At 34.6% G+C, this 23,610-nt stretch overlaps 1 protein-coding gene across 1 annotated transcript in view; it reads left to right on the forward strand.

Moving 5' to 3' along the window:
- Positions 1–19,107, forward strand: part of SLC38A1 (solute carrier family 38 member 1) — a 37,381-nt gene extending 18,274 nt beyond the window's left edge. The window contains 11 exon segments of the mRNA XM_072401443.1: positions 5,192–5,265; positions 6,062–6,154; positions 7,071–7,149; positions 8,143–8,272; positions 8,364–8,486; positions 9,413–9,492; positions 10,284–10,384; positions 11,674–11,792; positions 12,277–12,418; positions 12,944–13,041; positions 13,839–19,107. Coding sequence (XP_072257544.1) covers positions 5,192–5,265; positions 6,062–6,154; positions 7,071–7,149; positions 8,143–8,272; positions 8,364–8,486; positions 9,413–9,492; positions 10,284–10,384; positions 11,674–11,792; positions 12,277–12,418; positions 12,944–13,041; positions 13,839–13,940 — 1,141 coding nt within the window. The 3' untranslated portion in view covers positions 13,941–19,107.
- The last annotated feature ends 4,503 nt before the right edge of the window (positions 19,108–23,610 follow it).

Raw genomic sequence — 23,610 nt, forward strand, 5'->3', positions numbered from 1 at the left:
CTGGCCAGAGTTCGACAGCCCTGGTTTAGAAGTATCATATCTGCCGTTTCCACTGTTGTTGACTTCACAGTGTTGTTCACTTAGCATTTGTGAGACCAGGAATAAAAACAAATAATGAATAAAGGGGTCATCTAGAGAAACATTCCAATGTTACCAATTGTTTGGTGTCTTGTGTATTCTGGGATAAGTAGGATTTATGAATACTGTTATCTTTTATTCAGTTTTGCTTATATGATCCCACTTCCCTAAGTGCTTCTATTTCAGTAAAACACTCACTGGTTAATCCCTGGGCAAAATACTTTTCTATCCCATGTGTTGAAGAATATTTGAACTAAGAGAAATGATCTATTTTATTGTAATCTTATGTAAATAGTTCACAAATATGCCTGTTTCCAGTCTCTCTGAAATAACACAACAGGCTTTTATAAAAGTATTTAGCTAAAATAAAACACCTTCACTTTATGCTTGAAAACAAGATCCAGTAACTAGAAAAGTGCCTGACAATTTAATAAATCTACAGGGAGTTACAAGCTCCGGAGACCCTGCTCCCTCTTATAATTAATTTATTGTCTCTACTGCAGAATCTGACAGATGTAGTGCAATTTATATGTAAATATAATGCAAATGTAACAAAATTCCAAACTGTTACATTAAACTATCCAACCAGTGGTTAATCTCTGATAAAGTAGTCCTAAAAATTGAATAGGTTAGAACTAGATAGCAGTGATAGCCCTCCTACATATTGCACAGCAAAGAACAGCTACAGCTCTGTCTAAAGGTATGCATTTCACCCTTAAAGGAAATAATAAATGAGTCATTTGCAGCCGTTTAATTTAATTTGTTATTTCCTTTTATGTCTTTTGGTGCAATAAAACTGGGGAACAAAGCAATTAATTAAACGGTAAAAAAATTATTAAATAATAAAAGTTTTGTTATATTATTTTCCTGCACTGCTTTTAAGTACAGGGCATTAAAACAAGAAAGTCTAGAGGACAGATCTTTGTAAAGTTCAACTTGTGTATATACAGATATTTTAAAGGAACCGTTGAATCTTAACTTTTGGTCAGTGCTCCCACCCATCACCGTGAAGGGCTAATTCCATTCAGAAAATAGGTATTTTCCAGGTCTCGGGCTAAGCACATCTATAGTCATCTATGATGATATATGATATATACATCTATATTATATATTATGCTGTTTAAATAGCAGGTGATAATTGTGAGGCTGCCTGTTTGCTGGATCAATGCCAAGTTCTTTTTTTTTTTCCCCACAGTATTTTTGATTGCTTGGTATTTTCCAGCTCTGTACACTTCCTCATATACCCCAAATGCTCCAGAAAGTGTAGGTGATTTGTATTGTTCAGGATTAATCAATTCAGCTTTGAAATGCATTTGCTTAATACATAATAAACCAGCCAACCCAGTCTTCAGCAGATGTAATCGGGGTTCTAGAAAGTCCTGTCTGGATTTGTAACCTGTTGCAGTAGTGTTTGACCAAAATTTAATTTTGCTGGGTAATCCCAGTAGATTGAAAGGATAATAATTTATTTTTGTGAAAAGTAATAGTAAATTACAAAAAGAGATTGGGTCATTTTTTGGGTGAACTGCCCCCTGAACTTTTCACCTAACCACAGTTAGGTTTACTTAGTATTACAGATCATTTGCAGTTGTTCAGAGAGTTTCAGGACTTACTCTCATTTAATTATACAAGGTAGAAGAGTTTAACCCTGGCTTATTAGTTACCAAAATTGTTATTCACAATCAAATCTCACTAAAAGTTTTCTTTATAAAAAAAAAGAACTTAACATTTAGTGATCAGTATGTATTTATATGTACTAGCTGCTAGTTAGTTGTAAGGCTGCAGTTTGTGCTAAATTGAATCAGTAATTTTTATTATTACTAAACAGGATTTATATAGCGCCAACATATTACACAGTGCTGTACATCAAATAGGGGTTGCAAATGACAGACGAATAAGGACCCTGCCTCTAGCCTAAATCAAATAAACAATTTTAATAATGAGAAATATTTTTATCAGCATTATCACAGAATATTTACATCATATAATTAAAAAGAAAAATAATACTGTGATAAGATAACGTTGCTTTGAACTCTGGGTGCTCATATCTAAAAAAAAAAACTGTGACCATATTACATATTTATCTGAAAAGGTTAAGAAAAATTATGTTTGCTGGATCAAGAACAAGATTAACAAAAAACAGGAAAATCAGAGACCTCATTTAATTTATTAAATGAGGTCTCTGATTTTCCTGTTTTTTGTTAATCTTGTTCTCTTATTAAACACAAACTGCTATGTGATTTTTGTCCTTACAGCCTTGATGTGTACTGTAGAGACACAGACGGCAAAAAAGCTTTAGCTTTGTGTTTGAGAGGAAAATCCAGATTATGGTGTTGACCTAAAAGGATATATGTTGATTGGTTTGAAGGGTGTGATTCACTGGTCACTAAAATGTCATATCGGGACAGAGCTGTTTTTACAGTGGGGAAAAAACGTACAGTATATCCCAGACCCATCAGGAAAAGTGCTAACGAGATTTGCAAGTAACCAAGATTAAATTGTCAGGCTATAAACAAGCTCATTTGTCGGCATTCTCATGCTCTTGTGGGTCTGTTTGTACTGTAATAATGTAAGAAGATTTTTACAGTGTGAATGACACATCAGTCAAACAATATAATACAGTATGTACAGTATAAAGGTATATATCATAACATATCCTATGTGTGTAAACTTCTAGTTATGTTTCCTTTATGACTAAAGTAAGTTTATACCAGATCCTAAATATCTTTTACTATGCCCCACCAAGATCTTTTATAGGGCTCATCCATCACCCAAAATTAGCCAAGAATCTTCAGGGCAGTGCCTACACATGATCACCAACAACTATATTTCATTGCTATGTTACTGTTTACAGAGACCGCCCAGCACTGCAGGAATGGAAGACACAAAGCCAAGGCTATCCCAGAACATAGGTGTATCCTCTGTGTGACAAGTGTTCTCTTATTTTTATCTCCAGTTTTAGAAACCTGATCACCATTTTAATAGGGACATAATATGAAAGCAAAAGGTTTAGTTCCTTTGCAACCAGGCTTCTAAAACTGGGATTAGAGTGGTAATAATGCCTATATCATGGGAATCAGAAGATCAATTCACATGAATGTAGACATTGTTTGACACTCACAACTGTTAGTTAAACCATTATTTTTAAGAGGTGTAAAGAACAATAGTGCTTTATTGAAAGAATGAATAGCACTTTCTCTGGCAAATAGGCAGTTTACCCTTTTATAAATAAACCACCTAAACTGGAGAAATGTGCATAGCTGTTGACAACATCCTAAGGTCATTCAGAAAACCAGAACAGGCAGCAGACTGAAAGTTAATGTCAAATATGAATCCTAATCCAGGTCAACTGGGGTCAGCAGAGGTCAAGGTACAAGCCATGTTTAGAACCAGGGTCAGAAGGTGACTACACACCAGAAACTGATACAGAGCTTACACCCTAGTCTAAAAAACAGATCGGAGAAGTAAAGGTGATGGATTTTAGGTTTATTTTCAGACACATTTACATACTCATCAAACCAAATAAACCATTTTTGAATAATAGGTGAGGGTTGGAATTCTTATTTACAGTTTTATTGCTGTCCATATTGCAATTCAAGGTTTTCCTCCAATTTTATCCTAGGAAATGAAACAACCTGCTGGTTTGTGCCCTATATGGTTAAATTGTAACAAGTGAGGTAACCAGCCTTTAATCGTCACAAGAAGTCAGGGTGACTCCTTTTTTTTTTTTATATATATTTATTTTTTATTAGCAACCAATAAAAACAGACAATTACAGAACTCAAACCAGTGTATACAAGGGTGACTCCTTAACCAAGATGCACCTTGACCTAAAGAGCTGAACTAGCTTTAATTAATACATACCAGATGAGTAGATCTCAGGGCTTTATTAGATAAAAGCTTCAATGATGATGCTAGAGAAAGCCCCATTTAGTTGTTTGCCCAGAAAGTGAGACAGGAAGGGTCAAAATTAAGCCCATAGTACCTGTAACGCCAATCAGTAAAACATCAACTATTCAATTTCACTCAAAGGTGTATACAAGTTATTTGAGCCAGGTTAACCATGCTTTTCATATGTTTCTAGATTGGACTGCAGCTTGTCACATTTTCATGCACTGTGCAACCTTTATCTTATACTCCAGTAGGCTCAGAAAGAGGATACATTTGTTGTAGTGCACTATAATGCAGATATATTGTGGTATACTGTATATGTGCTTAGGAGGCCCATTTACACATTTGCACATATACCCATGCATACACTTGTGACATGTAACATGTATTTTACTTTGATACCGCAAGGCATTTATGTGAATTTGACTGGGGCACTGATGAAAGGGCTGCTAACATAGAGCTAAGCAGGTAGCTAGACATCAGTCTGGCAGATGAATAGCAGGATGAAAATAAAAGGGCGATTTAGCAAGTAAAGTTTTAATGGCAAAATGTCATTTTTCAAAATCCAATAGTCCTATCACAGTGTAAATACATAACCCTAAAGTCTTATCATCGGGGAAACAGGGTATTAATTTCTTTATGTACTCTAATTACCCTTAGTTTTTTAGAATATAATGTATTGTAGTTCTGCTTTACTCACACCCTAACCTACAGGATCCTTATTAAGACATTTACAGGATACATTCTTGGTTTCTAATTCCCTGGTCATCACTAGATGTTTCAAACAATTGTCAGATGATTTTGGTTCACTTAAAATAGTCCTCAATAACATTTGGTATTATGCTTTTCTTGTCAGTCTGTTTTTTTTCCTTATACTGCAATTATCCAGAGATGATGGAAGTTAGTAATAGGAAATAATGGAACTAAGTCCCCTTTATGCTTTAGCTGTACTGTGCAAACTTTGCCCTAATAGGTTTAGCAAGTACTGTATTGGCAAAAAGGTAGTTGCTTTCAACCAATCAGATGTGTTTCATTTAAATTAAATTATCTTGGCAAAGAAACAAAGTAGCAATAGTCAGGATACTTTCCACAATTGCTGATCTTCAGTGTTTTATTATTACCGTGTTGGTATATTCTTCCTCTGATTCTGATGAAGAGTTTAAATAACTAAAGTTTGATTTCTTGCTTTTAAAATATGTAAATATTTTTTTTTTCATTCTAGGCTGCTTTTGATATCAGTCACTCTACTGTCAATCTATTCTATAAACCTTCTACTGAAATGTTCCCAGGAAACAGGTAGTTCTTCAATATACAGATTTCATGTTTATAATGTTTGAATAGGTCAGTTGTTGTTAAGTAACCTTTATATGTTATATTTACTACATATAATTATATGTTGAGGTATAAATAATGCAGCCACATGGTTATATAAGCATACCATTTACACAGGAGCACAAGGGTTCTTTTAGCACTTTTATCCATACCAGTAGAATTCCATGATCCATTTTTTGTAGATAATTTAATGCTGCTGTGATATTCTGAAATTTAGAAATCCAGAGCTCACTATAAATGTTTTATGAGAAAATATAGATGCTTTGTACAACAGATGGTTGATGTTTGGGTAAATAAATATAGATGTTAATAATAAATATAGATATGCTGCTAAAAAAGGTTCAATGGTACTTAAATATATTATATATGTATACATGTAATATATTTTTGCAATTCATTTATTTAAATATAACTCCCACAATAACTAAGCAAATTGAAAGTCTCCTTGTAGAGTGATAGTTCACTTTGCTTAGTGAGCTGCCTAAACTCTTTTAGTAAATTACCTCCTGAAAATAGATGCCTGACTACATATGTATTTATGTGACTTAAGTTTGGCTAAACTTCATCCAAACTGTACATAAACATGTGCATTAAAATTTCTTTTCATCAAAACAACTTTTTCCTGTTGCAACCACAATGAATAAAATAAAACCTCATACCTAGGTAACAAGATATCATTGCAAAAATGCTGGTTTTGCTTTGAAAAAGAGGATTGTGTGGATGCCTAACCGAATAATTTACATTTTTTTCATTCAACCAGGATGTATGGTATATGAGAAACTGGGGGAGCAAGTATTTGGCACACCAGGAAGGTTTCTAGTGTTCGGATCAACATCTCTTCAGAATGTTGGTGGTAAGCACGTCTGATATATATTTTAAAATACTAATACAGCATATGGTTTTTAATGTTCTCAAAGCACTGCTATGCCAGGCAACATAAATTGCATTATAATAATTATGTCAGCTAAGAATGTAATTCAAAGCAAGTTATTTAAATGTATGCTCTGCTTTACAGTCCTCGAGGTATACAATACGTTCTTGTGGGACTGTTGCATTATGTAAGCTACTGCACAAAAAGGAAGCAACAAATATATAGTTAATAGACAGGAAATATTCTGTAATGACCATATTATGTGGTAGTTCCCATATACTTTTACTCACTTATCTAGAAACAAAACCGCTTATATGCAAATTGTTTTAATGCATTGTGACACTTAAATGTAGCTCCAGGTAAGCGAAGTTCGCAATCTAAGAAACTGCATGTGTATTGTGCATCTGTTATACAGACAACAAATCTTCATTAGCATTAAGTTTTTATAAACGTTCAGGCTTGCCAGATTTGCCAGTCTTATAACACAACTTCTGGCTTCATGCTCTTGTCGGATGGTTGATGCAGTCTCTCTTAAGACCTGCTGTGCATAAGGTGAGGCTGTGTTTTTTTTGGACTAGTAAACATGCTAAAATACAGAAAACAGCGAATTCAATGATAGACGTTCAATGCTTGCAATCCAGCCCCTAACCATCACTTGCCATACTTCATACCGTTTATAAAGATCACCTTCATTTTCACTCACTATGTAAAATACTAAAATTATTAGACATTGGCTTCTATTTTGGCCAAAATATGTATGTGTAGCACTCAAGTCATGAGTCAACAATGCTACACTAACAATTTCTAGCAAAGCAACCAGGACAGACACAGCCAGATGTCTGCTCATAAATATAAGTGAGGCTTTACTGAGATTATTTACATTTTTTCTCTTTTACAGCAATGCTCAGCTATCTGTTTATAGTTAAGAATGAATTACCCAATGTCCTTAAATTCCTCATGGGAATAGAAGATTCATCGTAAGTCAACTTTCATTTACTGTGAACATTTTATGATAGGTTGTAAATTAATTGAAAGTTTTCACCCAATTGAATACGGTTATCCTCAAAATGTACCAAATTATTCAAAATATATAGCTTAAAAAAACATTTGAAAATAGTCTCATGCCAAGTCAATTATTGTTAAAATTATGTATTTTCAGCCAAAGTTAAGGTTGTAAGGCTTTTAATGCTGTTTTTGACTCTTTGACTTTTGACTTCTATCAATTTCTGTCTAATTAAACCATTATTGCTATGTAGATAGATTTTTATCAGAGATCTAGATTGTGTTAAAATTGTGAGGCTGTAATCCTTCCCCATTGTAATAAATACTAAAATAAATGGATAGTGTCCTTTAGCCCCTGCCAAGAGCTGACAGATCTTTGGCCAATACAATGAAAATTCTTTACTGTGCTGACACATTGAGATTACAATGTAACTAACTGCATCCTGGATCACCAGCAATATTAGGATGTCCTTGGAAAGGTTTGATTCTGACCTTGACCAGCAGTTTGGCATTGACCATGACCAGCATTATTACTAAATATTCAAAATGTTTTGTAGTTACCAGGCTAGAAGTGATTTTTTTTTTTTTTTTTTTACCAACCTGAAAAAAAATCAGACATACAGTGTATATATTAGAACAATTTATGAAAGCAGCTCCTTAGGTCCTGAAAAACATCAATTGCAAACCCCAGAACTGTAATAATGGTCTTGACATATATTAAATATTATCATGGGCAGAATACAACTATGGGCATACAATATGTACATAACTTTAATGGGAATTTATTTCTGAATATTTATTGTACATGTATGCAAGGCAGTTCTGCTGGTAACTGGTTGCTTAGCAATGACCTTAAAAGCAGGCATATATATGGGGCACCACCTACAGGAGACAAAGATTAATACAACTGCAGCAAATACTGACTGCAAAGTATGAAAATCAATCTATTTTGTCCATCAGATCCTCAGTAAGTCTAGTAACTATATTTTTAATGACATTCTTCTTAAATAAAAAACATTTTTTTCTCTGACCTTTACAGGTTACCTAGGCTACACAAGTGGTTTCTCTTTGACGTGTATGTTTTTTTTCCTTGTTGTGGTAAGTTATAAAAATAGTGTTCTGTTTATAGTATGTTACATTAAGGTTACCATTTGTTCTGAGATGTTTAGGATCTTATGTTGTGTTATAGGTAGTCTACAACAAATTTAAAATCCCATGCCCCCAAGAAATCATAAATGGAACCTCAAGTACGTTACACAACACAACAAGTGAGGACATGTGTAGACCAAAGTATTTTACATTTAATTCTAAGGTAAGGTTTTAGTACTGGATTTTCTTATATTTTAATTTTTTTAATATATTTGACTTATTTTCCGTACTGTAAGCAAACTCAATGGGTCTAATTTATTAAGGTTCTTCAAGGCTTGAGAGAGGATACACTTTCATCAGTGAAGCTGATGATCCAGCAAACCTGGAATAGATTTCTTCTTTTAGCAAGATTAGCCAGTCCTTTGCTAATCATTTGCTAATTGCTAGCAATTGTTTTGAATCCTGGACCCGATCCATTCCAGGTTTGCTGGATCACCCAACTTCACGGATGAAGGTGTATGCTCTCTAGACTTGGGGTGCTTTAATAAATCAGGCCCAATTAATAAAATCTCTATATTTTATTAAACTTTTTATTTTTGTCATTTGTTTTGTAAGTCATTTCTCTTTATGTCCTGGAGTTGGAAAAGGAAATGAGAACAAATCATCCCAAAATGAATGTAAATTCTATATTCGTGAGTTTTTTATGGGAACAGGTGTCACCAGTGGAGGGTTTTTGCTCACTCTGATGACAGTTTAAAATGGGCACACACTGTGTTAGTAGATTCAGTACAGTCATAGTACAGACCAGCTTGCACTTTAATTGGTCACCCTATTATCAAATATTGAGTGATGAATATTCATCTCTGGAACTTGGAACATTTTTGTGAACAAACACATCCAAAGAAAAAAACTATTGACTATTAGAAATCCTTAAATGCTATGATTTTGGTCTATCCCATTTGATTTTATTCTGGCCTTCTTCATTCTCATCCATTACAATGTATTCTGCATTGTAAAAAGTGTTCTATCCATTTGTGTTGTCATATGATTAGGCAAGCCTTTTCTGCAAATGCATTTGGCATTTGAAGCGATGGCCATTTTTAGAATGCAATGTATTCTAATTACGTGTGTCTTTTTTTCCATCTACAGACTGCGTATGCACTGCCGACACTAGCATTTGCATTTGTGTGTCATCCGTCTGTCCTTCCCATATACAGTGAACTAAGAGAGTAAGAGTGAAGCTTATCTTTATTTATTTGTATCATCCCAGCAGGAGTTAAAAAATGCATAATTTTAAAATAATGGAAATAAGTTTGTTACACTTATCTTTCCACCTTTTTCAGTTATTTGAATGGAAACATTTTTTTTGTGATGGGCCCCCTTTCTAACATGTTTTGGAGTTTAAAATAATAGAAACTTAAAATCACATATTTGGAGAAATGAACTGTTTTGATGTGTTGTTATATTGTTAGAAAATGACATGCAAATCTGCTTCTGTACAACATCTATTACTAATATACAAACCATGTTCACATCATAATGTAAAAATGTTATATGTATATATTTTGTATGCATGTATGAGCAATTAGGAAAACTATGAACTGAAGTCAGAAAGAAAAAGCAATGCTAGGTACTTTCAGAATACCTGTAAACAAACATATACATCAGAGTGACTTGACCAAAAAAATACTATTGCAAAATTGGTCAATGAGATGTTCCTGCATAATGTAAACCTTTTTCAACAATGTCCAGTTCTGTAGGAAAAAGTCCAAAGATTTGATCATTGTACCCAAATGATCACTATCATGTTAAAGAAAAACAGATTTTCAAAAAAATAAATCAATGCTTTATAAATTTTCTTGCACCTACTTAAGTGTTTAAAGAAAGCAGAGAAAAAAAACCTTTAAAAACAAAAATCCCTATTAACATAAAGAACAAACATATTCATATAGTTTGCAAAACTTGACATAAAATACTAATGTGAAATGACTTATATAAATGTATATGTTTTGTTTTCTAGTCGTTCTCAGAAGAAAATGCAGCTGGTCTCCTATTTATCATTTTTTGCAATGTTTATTATGTATCTCGTGACTGCCGTTTTTGGATATTTGACCTTTTACGGTAGGTACTGTAGAACATCTTAACCCAACAATAATAAAAAAAGATTAGAAAAAAGAAAATGTTGGCATTGTTTCTTAGAGCTATGTACCAATTTCATCACTCAGCCTAATTTGTTGCTTTAAAAAAAAAGCAGAGCAGCCTAATTTTTCAGCTTTGTCACTAAGCATCTAGGGAAGACTGCTGCCTCAGGTTACATGATTTTATATTGTGCAAGCTTTCTTTTATTCTCTAATGTATCTAATCAGGATGGCATTTGAATCAGAACAGTGTTTGTGCTAGTGAATGCATTACCCTTTAGTTGCCCATGTTTAAATTTGTGGAGGTTTAGTTACAAGGGTCCGGAAAACGAACAGAAACAACTAACGATAATAATAGCAAGGACTTGATAACTTAAAGCATCTTGGATCCTTGTTGGACTTGAAATGAAAATCTACTTGAAATCCTGCACTCTAAAATGTCCCATAAGGGTTCAGTGATGTTTAGAGCCTCCTATTAGTGAAAGCCTTTGTAGCCATTTAACTTGGTTCTGGCATTTACAAACTGCAAAACAAAAATTTTAGATAAACGGTATTACCATTTAGGAATATAGGAACAGTATTTTCAACATGGTGCACGTGTTCTGGAAAATCAATTACTATTATTTATAAGATATATGGTGGCTCAGTGGCTAGCACTCTGGCCTTTGCAGCACTAGGTCCCAGGTGCAGATCTCGGCCAGGACACGATCTGCATGGAGTTTGCAGTTCTCTCCTCCAGGTTCTAAGGTTTCCTCCCAGATTTCAAAAACATGCGGTTAGGTTAATTGGCTTCCCCCAAAATTGAGCTTAGACTGTTTTAATGACATATGACGGTGGTAAGGACATTAGATTGTGAGCCCCATTGAGGGGCAGCTAGTGAAATGACTATAGACTTTGTAAAGCGCTGTGTAATATGTCGGCACTATATAAAAACTGTGTAATAATAATAAAAGATATGTGACCATACAGAAAAATCATTGGGCCTAATGACTGCTGTCATACAGCTGCTCCAAAATGGATCCTTAATAAACAAGCTAGGTTTGGGTTTGGTGTGTAATAAAAACCATCAAAGGAAGTTCACCATACCCAATCTTTTATTCAAATTTCATTGAACCCCTATGGCAGATGAATATTCCATTTAAACTTTGGATACTCTTCACCTTAGGAACATTTTGTTCATGATGAAAATAAAAATAACCATAATGTGTTTTTTGTGCTACATTTTGTATTTTTTTTGTTATTAGTAACATTCTTATTATTTGATTCTTGTAGATAAAGTACATTCAGAGCTTCTCAGCACATACAACAATCAGAAAGATATTCTCATCTTAACTGTACGGTTGGCTGTTATTACTGCAGTTATTCTCACTGTTCCAGTGTTATTTTTCACTGTAAGTAAACATAAATTCTTCCTGTTTATTTACACATATTATGCACTTTTTTGATGATATTTATTTATTTTTTAATGGATAAGGCTAAATAGAAAAAATGCCACTGAAAACTCTACTATATATGGGCATATACGATCATGTATTATATGAGCATTTAATGCTAACATTCTCCATAGTACAAATCTAAAGTAAATAAATTAAAGTATTAATGAAATTTATGAATGTGGATGAAAGCACTAAAGCTTTCCAGGTCCACAATATAGAATGTCTTTAAGAACGAGCAGTATCTTCTCTCAAGAGAAACAATTGACTAAAGTCTGCACTTAAAACATAGGCAATGTTACATTTTATTATAGTTTATTGCATTTTCAGTCATTTATTTTCTTTATTATAATTATTTACATGTGTGTGGTTGATATGTTTTTGTTACATGTTATTGTAAAAAAAATACATGCAAACAAATTTTTTTGTCTTTTCTTTAAAGGTTCGTTCTTCATTATTTGAACTTGCTCGGAAGACAAAGTATAGTTTTTGGCAGCATTTATTAGTGACAATTGTACTTCTATCAGTAATTGATCTACTTGTTATATTTATACCATCAATGAAGGATATATTTGGTGCAGTAGGTAAGTGCAGTGTCTAAGAGAAAAATGTTAATCGGCTGTAAATGGTCTTAGTAAATCCAGTAAAAGGTTTTGAATTTTGGGTAAGGTTCAAGGTGGCCTTCAATGGGATTTTAATTATTTTACAGTTATTTTAATATAGGTGGCATACTACATTTTACATACACATTTACCTAGGTGTCTACTATATTAGGTAAAATAACTGTAGCTAAAATATTCATTAAGTTACCATAACCAGACTTAATGTAATATTGAGATTAGATTAACATGGGGTTCTCACTATGGATTATGAAAACGGTGTAGGTATCTTCCTCCGAATATACTTTCCAAGTTATGTGGGTATATTGAAGACAAAACCTGGGAAGATAGAGATTTGTAGCCCTATCTATATCATAAAGTGATCAGGAATGTGCTTATCACATGATTGCTGAATATTAACACTTTTTTTTCTATTCTTTTAGTAAATTAGCTTTAAAATGACACCGTTTTACAATGCATATAATACCTATGTCCTGCTATGTTTCACAGGTGCAACATCTGCCAACATGCTGATCTTTATTCTTCCATCTTCCTTATACCTGAAAATTACCAGTGGAAATGACTCAATGTCTACTAAAAGATTAGGTGTAAGTTTGCTTTTTACTATTACTAGATGTGTCCATGACACAATTAAAGTGTTAAATATGTCCCATGATACCTGACTTGTTTTAATGTGTTTGAATTTGGAGCACATGTCAAATGCAAGTCGGCAAAATGCCATTGCAATTCATCGAGCAGTACATATGGTAGTTCAGAGGCCGCATTTGCCATTCAAATGAATATATTTGCATTTGAGCAAAATTCCAACAATTGACAAGAAACCATATCTACAAAAGGCTTAGTCAATTCTGCAGTCCATTTTACAAACAGGCATGTCGCTAGCATTCAGTTGCTAAACAAATTCAATTCATTTTGAATATGATACTAAGAAATTATTTTCACAAGTCACAGTAATGTTACAATTCATAGAAAAGCTGTGTTTAAAGAGAATGTTACTTTAAAGGGTCGTTCTCTCCTCTGTTCTCTTTATTGACTCTATGTGTACAGTACTCATTCATCCGTCATTGGAAACAATCACAAAAGACCATTTCCAGTGACATTCTGACATCCGTGTGACGTCTGTACAAGGCTTGATTCTCAACATTAGGTTGTTCTGAACAGGCAAAGCTCACACCCCTATAGGTGGTGCAAAAGCATGCCCTTACCTTTATACATTGCTTTTGGTCCATCATTTTGAAGGGCTGCCATACTGGCCTATAGGAATGGAAATGAGCAAAGAAGCTCTGGAATTTTGCCCATTTAGAGCAGCCCAGCATTCAACCATCAGGTGGAAGTCAGCAGACTGTAACACCTATTTATTGACATATCCTACCTTCTCTTACAGGCATTTGGTTTCCTCGCCCTGGGTTTGCTGTTCTCCCTAGTAAGTATTCCCCTCGTAATCTACGACTGGGCTCATGGAGGAGGAAAAGAAAATGGAAACTAAGAATGACTACATAGTGGCTGCTTACCTCTATCACCACAGATAAAGGCACAATCATTTCAGGAGGAAAGCCGGCATATGTTACAGTCTATTTTTTTTAATCACCGTGTCATTGCTATTTTTCATTAGTTTTACTTTTTTAACCTATACACATTGATTCTGCTCCTGGAGAGTGTTTATGTATTACACTTACATTGTTGTAGATGACTGCAATGTATCCCACCAATATCATCACTGTCATTACACATTTTTAAATTTTTTTACACTGTGTCCTTAAAAATTGAATACTTGTTAATAGAACTAGTGTTTCACACCTTTTCTATATTTACTTTTTTAATGGAGTAGTCCTTTGTTTCCTGGAATTCTCTAATACAGTGAGATTGAATTTGGGGTACCTCTACTGTAGAATTGGCATGAATCTGTGAGATATAATCACATTTTACTTCTATATCACATTTTACAAACAGTTGACTAGTTTTAGTACATGAATTGCTAGTGAATGATTTAGTCATGTGTATAATCATAAAGTTGTACTTTCGACAGTTATTTTATTTTATTGTAGAGGGTTACTTCAAACTGTTTGACCAGGGAACCAACCAGTTAAATTGTGAATCTACTTTAGACAACCAAATAAAATGATGTGTTTTTAAGATATGCTATATACATATTTGGACATATTTAGACATTTAGTAGTTAAAAACAAGTGTAGTTCTACCCTGGTCATTAATTTACCTATCTATAATAAATGTTTTACACTATACCGCACAGCAGATGACACTTTGCATTCATTCAATTGAACTTCTTGAGCAAATTCTACTGATAAAAAAATCCATGGTTAAGCCATCCATCTGTTGTGGACTGAGGATATGGGTCCATAGAAGTAATAATAATTTAATCCATCTAAAACGTATAGGAGTATAGGAACATTTATTGTTCATTGCATTGAAATACATTTGAAGTGCATTGAAATACCATTGAAAGGTGTCTTACATGTCTCTACCTCAGATTAATGACACCTAGAGATATTTTTCTCACAAATAAAAAAAAAACTTCCAGCAGCATTGATTTTACTTTCAAATGAAAGGACTCAACAGCTCCTCACATTTTTTTTAATATATAGAAATACATTGACCAGGAATTGTGTGCTTACCAAGAAAGATTACATATGCTGCATTTGTTTTTTATTGCTAGGTGTACAGTGCTGCTATGATTGTTTAGTATTGAGTGTTTTAGAGCTTTCCTGTGTCAGTTTATTAGATGGCTATACTCTTGGGGTACACAACTTTGTAGTTGGTTTTTGTTGTAATAGATTTTTGTTTGTTGGAAGTTATTTAGGCGTATTTATTAAAAACTGAACAATGGCACATGTTTTTAAAATGATATATCTGTCTTTATGATATTAGAAAAGTAAAGTAGGGCAGTTTGGTACTCTGTAACCATCAGCTGCTAGTTATATAAGTGTTTCAAATGCAGTACTAATCCAACAAGGTAGGCAATGATCCATTCAAATGTGATTATTGCTGAGCCCCATACATCTTTACCAAACTGATTGAGGTTTGGTTTGAGAAGATAACGGCCTCCATATATGGCCCAATATTTGCAAGTAGTTGAAAGTTGCTTGCAACAAATCAGCAGTAATGATTTTTTTCCTAATCCAAAATAAGCAAATTGGAAATGCTTAACATTGTACCTCTCAATGTGTTTGCAGTGATTGTTTGCTTTTTAGACTGAACTGATACGTTGGCAGAATCAAGAAGAAAAATCATGACAGTCTTGGGCTGCATACAAATGTCAAATCATTGTCGCCCAAAACTCTGACATCTTTAAGCAGTTGTTCATCAATCCTTCTTGGTGGTTCAATAAAGACCACTCAGGAACGGCTGCTGTTTTTACTCCTATGTGGGAAAGCACTATGGGTTGCCACTCATTTTTTCCTCCTTTCATCACTGAACAGAAAAATGCAGCGTGTAGAGTGCTTATACCTTCACCTGTCACTGGAAATGATCACATTCCAGCAACAGTAATTTTACATGTGTACATAGCCTTAGCAATACAGAAATCCAGATGAGCATTGGCAACTCTCTTACTAGGTGTTCTGTTCCCTTTATGGATAGCTGTATTAACGCAGGTACTAGGACAGAACTTCAGTGAGAATGACATATACTTATGTGGAAGATTAAAAGAAAGACAGGGACATCACATGGAAGATCATTTGAAAGAAAATGACTAGAATCACAAAAGACACTTTGCTGTGTGATTATGCTGCTCTGTAATCCGTAAAAAATATTTCCTTCATATGAATAAAAAGTCTATCCATGTATGCCCAGAAAAGTGACTTTATACAAATATTAAATAAAAATTAGTGGGGAAAATAACAGTTTAAATGGTTTTGTAGAGTACACCTTTTAATGAATTAGGGATGTGTAGAGGATTTTAGAAGTTACGTAGATGCACATGATGTATATTTGTGCGAGTACGTTGTGTCACTCTCACAGGGGGCTACATGTTTAGTTTTTAAGCTTTAGTGCAGTGTCTAGTTAGTAGAAAATAGTGCTAGTAGTGTCATTGTTGTTCGTGAACACTTTTGAGGTTCTTTCCTTAAGCACATTCAACGCAATACTGTATTTTTTGTGCAGAAAACAGCACATTATTGTGAGTGCACTTTTTTTCATACTGAGCTGCAGCTAGTCTCTGTGGCTTCAACATGTAATACCTAATCTGTGACATGTTTAAATGTATTGTTTTATTTTTATCCTTGTGAACTGATGAATAGATTACTGTTCCAATCTCAAAAAAAACTAATGATTTAATGATTAAATTGGTCTTTACATATTAAAAAGCTGTATCATTTTATATGCACACAAAATGTATTTTATCCTGCCATAGATTGAATGAAACATTATTAATAATGGCACGATTAGATCAACTATGTAAAGCACCATAGACTAAAATAGGAAATGACACAATTCTATCCATCATGTATTGGTCATATAAAACATATCAGGCTAATGTGTAACATTATTTCAATATTGTAATTATATCAAATTGCCACCAGCAAGTGGGGATTGCTTATCATGATACATAGTCGCACAATGTGAAAGTTATAACTCTATGCATTGGATATTCTTGGTTCAGAGTTGTTTGTTTGTTTGTTTATATGTATATATGCTGTAAATAAGTAATATGCTATATATTTTTGCAATGGTTTATTTTTAGTTGTCAAATTAGAAACAACATAAATAATCATATTTTGAGTATTTTCATAGACTTAGTGTAGTGTAGAAATTGAAGTAAACATGTCAAGTTAACCCTTGTGCACAAAAAACCCTTACAATTCAACATGTATACTGTAATGTAATGTTTTCTACATAGCCATCTAATATTGGACCCAAAGAAGGGGGTGACTTCCTTATCATAAAAATAATATATTGGAACATTATTTTTCTCAACAACTGAAAAATATGACTTGCCCAAAACTGAGTATAGTCTACAGATTGTGTACCATTGTTGGTCATACAAAAGTGATGGATAAAAGGACCACACAAGTAGAAGCACATTCCCTACATGGGTTCTGTGGAAAGTGGAACCCTTGTCACAGTAATACATTCCTTGTTGGGTGGAATCAAACCAAATGCCAGATGAGCTCAACTCGCTAAATGGTGAAGAGACCACAACCAGGTGTCTGTAATATAAAATGGAAGTGTATGCTAGCTACAATACAGAGTTCATTTCAAAAAGAAAATCCTTTAACATTCCAAAATCAAATACCAATTTACTATTTTCTTATCCATAACCAATTTATTTTCTAAAAAATTTGTTAGGTTTTAGAAATACATAAAAAAATTAAATATTAAAATAAAGCAGGCAATATAATTACAGACAACCTTTCGGGTAGATGATAATGACCAGTTTAAAATACCATTAAAATTGCAGTTAGTTACTTGTGACAGTACTGGCCAAAGGGCTTATTTAGGCCAATGTGATTTTTGAAAGACATCTTATTGCCACATAGACATGGCAGTGGCAGCTTGTTCCACTTTTACAGTACTAATGAGGCAGTAGATGCAGTTTTATATATATATTATATATACAAGCGGCCAAACGGCAAAAGTAACTGAAGTTGAGTTGTTATTAACAATCTATAGTCCTTGTACATCAGAATTCAAACTGGGGTAGGTAGAAGCAGCATTTAGTTGTGCTTTAGGGAATATGATGATGAGCAAAGTCACATAGAGATGAGCTCATCAGGCTGCTGCATGCCGCTCCTTTTACTGTCCAGTCACAGGTGGAGGTAGAGAGACCTATAAGTGTTACTGAACTGCAGCAGAGACAAATCAGGTCTTCTCTCTTGCCATACAGGAATATGCTATGTGACCGCTATGAGTACATCTTAGGACTATATAAACAAAAATATAAAACTTTTGTCAGATGAGACAGCTCACTTCACTGCCTCTCTATATAAAATGTTTTTGCCTGATTTTTATTTTATTTTTTTTTTAACTACTTTTTTTTTAACTAAAGCCTCTGGACTTAAATCTACCATATGTTAATTGTATAACTCCGTACATCTTTAGAACATGTAAAAAATGCAGTAATATTTACCAGTATTTATAATAATGAAATTGTTCAGCATAGCTTAGTCTTGATTATGGGATATTCTGGTATTTGGAGCCCAATAATACTTGAAGTATGCATTGTAAAACTAAGCACAAATGATGTAGTACACTGAAATATGGGAGATATTTAAATATTGCAGAAGTAATGTGGATATCAGTTGGCTACACGTTAGCCGAAAAAAGGTACATTTCCAATAATTTACTATTTTCCTGATCAACTGTAAAAGTACCAAATTTCAGCACTTGTTTCACAAAACCATGTTTAAATGACTCCCAGTTTCCTTGTTATAATTGCACTGTATGTTGTTAATGTTTTATTTTGAAGATATGTTGTTTGTTGCTTTCAAAAACAGGTTTTGAGGGCATATAATGTGACTTGAATGTTGGTAATACAATGTCACCAGACCTTTGCATTCCTAGAAATAACCAAAACAGTTATTACCTAGGTGCACATTTAATAGGTATTTTATTTTACTTGTTTTGTTATCAATGTAAGTGTGACGCTTCTATAAACTGAAATAAACAAATGTTTTTAATAAAGTTATTAAACTGTTTTGCTGTCTTGTATATTGTCTTTGTAAATAAATGTTTAATGGTTATCAAGCAAGTTATAGATTTATGCATGTGGTCCAGCCACTTTTTTTTACAGCACTGCAGATTACCATTTAGAATGGTGCGGTAGGACTTTCTGCCTAACAATTCTTCAGTGCATCTACATATCTTCAAATTGCTATAGCCAAGTGTACTACAGAATGTTTGTTGTTGAACAGAGACATGTTGGTAGAAGTAATCCAACTAATTAAATTTTAGCCACAGCACTCAGAAGAAGTAATAAACTGGCTCAGAAACTCATGTTTTTCCAAAAATTTAAGTCCAGCAACTTTACCTTCATTCCAACTGGCAACACATTTTCTAAAAACATTTGCGCTTTTGCAGACCTAGCAGTGATAAAGCATCAATACCGAGCAGTGCTGTAAAAATAGAAATTCTTTACAATAAAGGCATGGACCTTTCTTGAAGCAGTCAGATTGTGGTGTTACAAAAACAGCAGGATAGTTTTAGTGACTGTGCATACCTGCCTGTAAATGTTTGATTCAGTTCAGATAGTTTTTGAAAGTCGGTAAAAGTAGCAGCTGAAATAGATAAAAAACCATGTGAAGATGTCACTGTGGTGAAACAGTTTGACAGCAGTCTGCAAGCTTTCTTTTAATGGCACCTCCACAATATTAAATGCATGTCTCCTCTCTCACCATCTCTCATATATTTCCAAAAGAGCTTTGGCCCTGAGGTACTGGGGAAAGGGGGTTAAGCAAGCAAGACCATGTTGTATTTTGTTTTAAAGATTTCACAGGTGATCCAGAACAGTATATGTAGGCAGCTAGAATGTGTGAATAAGTGTTGACCAAATTAGTAACCTCTTCTAATGGCTAGGGAAATGTAAATGAGCCTTTCTTCACCTCAGTTGCACAGGTACTTGTTGAACACTTCTGCTGTAACATCTGTTGCATAATTAGGGGAAGTTCAGCATGTGGGGATATCGCATATCAATCTGCTGGAAGAAAGCTGGTGTTGGTGCTTTATTTCTGCCAACAAGCCATGAAAAATGTAGGGGTAGCAGAAATGTACAAAGACCAGTGGTCTGGATGATGAGGCCACTGAGGCAGAAGGGGTAGAGGTCAGACAGCTGCTACAGTTCTCCATCATAAATAGAAGCATGATGAGTGAAGTGTTGGCCCCATGCTATATGAATTCTAGGTGCTAAAAGGTGGTCACTGATCATTAGTACACTGACACTTAACAGCACAGTACTGCACCAAATACATAATTTGCTTCACATAAAAGTGGAGGGTAGGGATGGCTTTCTTAAAGTTATAACATCTGGGTATCTGCCAAAGTGGGGCAGCAAAGGCAATAAACCAGAAAAATGTAAATGTTTCCTCTAGATCAGTGATTTTCAACCAATGTGCCGCAAGAGATCTTTAGGTGTTTCGAGGGAAATTATGGCCATGGCTACGCGAGGGTTGCCATAGTTCCTGGCTTGTGGTAGCACAGGACCCGTAGTGTGACAAAGGAATACAGAGGCTGCTCTTTCTCGTTGGGTGCGTCATATTGCACCTTAGCTAGAACTTCTTTTTATGTATATTCTTGTGAATTGAAGGCATGTACTTGTTTCTTTCCCTGTATCCAGTATCTTGATTTCTAGTGGGTTTTTTTCTAGCATTTTTACTCAGATCAATATTTGGGTATAACATGTTACTAGGTACTGAAGAAACCATGCACCATTCCAAAATATAACTAAATGGAATAGAGATTTACATTCCATTAGCAGACAAGAATGAAAAGTGCAAAAATATACCTACTAAAATATGACACAGTTTGCAAAAAATGTGTGGCAAACATTGAAAATTCTTTAATATAAAAATTAAAAAGAAACAACACAACAAAACATGCAAACCACATATGCATGAATTATCCTCATGAATTATATGGAGGATAATTCATGCATATGTAGTTTGCATGTTTTGTTGTGTTCTCATTTGTTTTTAATCTTTATATTAACCTCCTGAGCGTTACACTGAGGTCTAGATTTCTGTACCAAAAGTGATCTCACCGGCGCATGCAGCGACGTCACCGGGAAACACATCACTGCATTCGCCGGATGAAGAAAGAAGACAGAAGACGTGTCCGGAGGAGCTGCGGGGAGAAGGTGAGTATTTTTTTTTAGCGATCAACGCTGGAACCGAACGGATCATCGCAGCGGGGACCAGGTAAGTGAGGGGATTTAAATAGTGAGAAAAGTTCGGGTTCACCGGTCGGGTGGTTAAGGACTCCTAGGCACACTTGCTTTTGAAACAGCAATACCAAAGTTATATTTTCACAAATTTTTACAATTCTGATCACTATATATGCTGGGTGTCTAGGGGCCTGTTGGTAAATGGTGGCGTATAAGATGGTGGTGGTATGGGCCTTGCTTGATCAGACCTGCGACCTGGTTGGGTAATGTTATCACAGGAAATTTGTGATTATGTTATACTAATTAAGGTTAATGGTATGTGGGTAAAAATGTGATTTAAGAAGGTTTAAGTCATTAATGTTGTTTATGTATTTGGTTGTGACAGGTTTAAGTTACAGGTTATTTCATTAGTTATATTCAATAATAAAAGTTATTTATTTTATGGTATGTGTTAATAAATCAGCTTTTTGTTAGCCATTTTAAGTGCAGAATTGGTGTGGTGTGTTATTTGAGGAAATGGTGTTTTGGGGGATGTGGTTGGCAAGTGGGGGGATGAAGGTTTTGGTTTTAATTGAAAGGGGGAAGCTTGGTGAATTTTGGAGCTGGGCAAAAGTCTGGGTTGCCCTGGTCATGGAGAACAGTTAGTCCCCCTGTGTGGAAATAGCTAAAGGTCTATCTACTCTTACTTGAATGAGTTCTTAAAAAAGGAAATAAGAAAAAAAAGACACAAACGACAATAAAAAGCACTATAACATATTCTCATTCATTCTAGACCTAAAAAAAAACATTTTCTCTGGATTTGCTAAAAAAAACTTTAGGATCTTTTCATGCTGCTACAAAAGCATGCATGTGACTTTTTATTTAGCAACACATCACACCGTAGTGTTGTGGTGAATTGTCATGCGATGTGCTGTACGGTTTGTTACTGCTTTGTGTATGGCACAGCAACCCACTGTGGTGTTCTCCTAAGAAATTGTTTTCAGATTGCTTGGGGGGGGGGGGCAGTTATTTATGCCACAGGCATCCAGTAACCCCTATTATTGTGTCAGTGATCTACCAACCCCCTACACTTTTTCTAACTTTCCAATGCCTGGCTTGTTAGAATGTCCAATTTATTTTTTAGTTCACATTAGCAGTAAATAAATTTACTTTTACCCCTCCTCAGTGACTACTTGTGAACTGCTAGGGTTTGGCAATAGGTGTTAAGTGCTGGGCTTTTTCAGGCTTAGCAATTTTTCAAGCAACAATGGTTCCTGGCGAGAGAAAAGTGAGGTGTAAATGTAGCAATGCCAGTGTGAATACAGCCTGAATTCAGATGTCACCTCCTAGCGCTATATCTACCATAAAACTTTTGTGGAAAAAAATAAAATTTAACTTGATCTGTCCACAAACTGAGCCCAGCCAGTCCCACGCTTGCTTAGCTTCCCCCTTCTTTCCGATGCCCACCGTTCCATCCAGTGCTGATCTTATTGGGCATCCATGAGATTGAGCACTTTATTTTACTTATACTAATATATTATACTGTATATAAATTTTAATGAAAAACAATGTACCGCTTTTATTTCTTGTAGCTTTTATGTATGTATATGTGTATATGTACATATACTTGTTCCTACTTTATGCCTTATGGTTTTGGTAATATGTTGCTAATGCTCCTGTATGCTGTGTTCTTGTCCATGTTCTTTTTGTTTTGTTTCTTTTGTTGTATTTGTAAAAAAAAAATTTCAATATAAACTCAGTTTCATAAAAAAAAAAAAAAATAGATCCTGAAAGCGGTAACCCCGAGTCACACTCAGGGTTACCACTTTCGGCATCTTTTTTCTACCCCGAGTCAAACTCGGGGTTATCACGTAGGGGGTTAAATCCCTTTGTTACACTTATGCACAGCTAGTGGAGTGATTGGGCTGTGTTCATCTAAACAAGTCCAGGTTTGGCACTGAGCATAAATAAATTGAGAAACTATTTTGTCATTATTTATACTGTATTAAACTACAGAGTGTCGTTTTGTAACATATTTGGTTTGTGGTGTGCCACAAAATGTGCCATGGTTCAAAAAAGGTAGAAATACACTGCTCTAGATGGTATGGGAGTAGAAATCCCAGCAGTTTTGTCAGGCTGGCATTAAAGCACTAGGTTTATGTGTGTGCTATGTTTTATTTTTATTTATTTATTTTTCTACTGCCCCACCAACCAATAAAGACAAACCTGCCTTGGGAAGGTTGCTGCTGCAGATGGTGGGATTAGTTTGGGCAGGTGTAGCTTTGGTTGCAGACTTTGATTTCCCTTCTGTCTGGTCCCATGGGCCTTGTTAAACTTTCACTTG

Source organism: Pyxicephalus adspersus, chromosome 2, assembly GCF_032062135.1.
Source record: "Pyxicephalus adspersus chromosome 2, UCB_Pads_2.0, whole genome shotgun sequence".
In the NCBI taxonomy this organism is placed as follows: domain Eukaryota; kingdom Metazoa; phylum Chordata; class Amphibia; order Anura; family Pyxicephalidae; genus Pyxicephalus; species Pyxicephalus adspersus.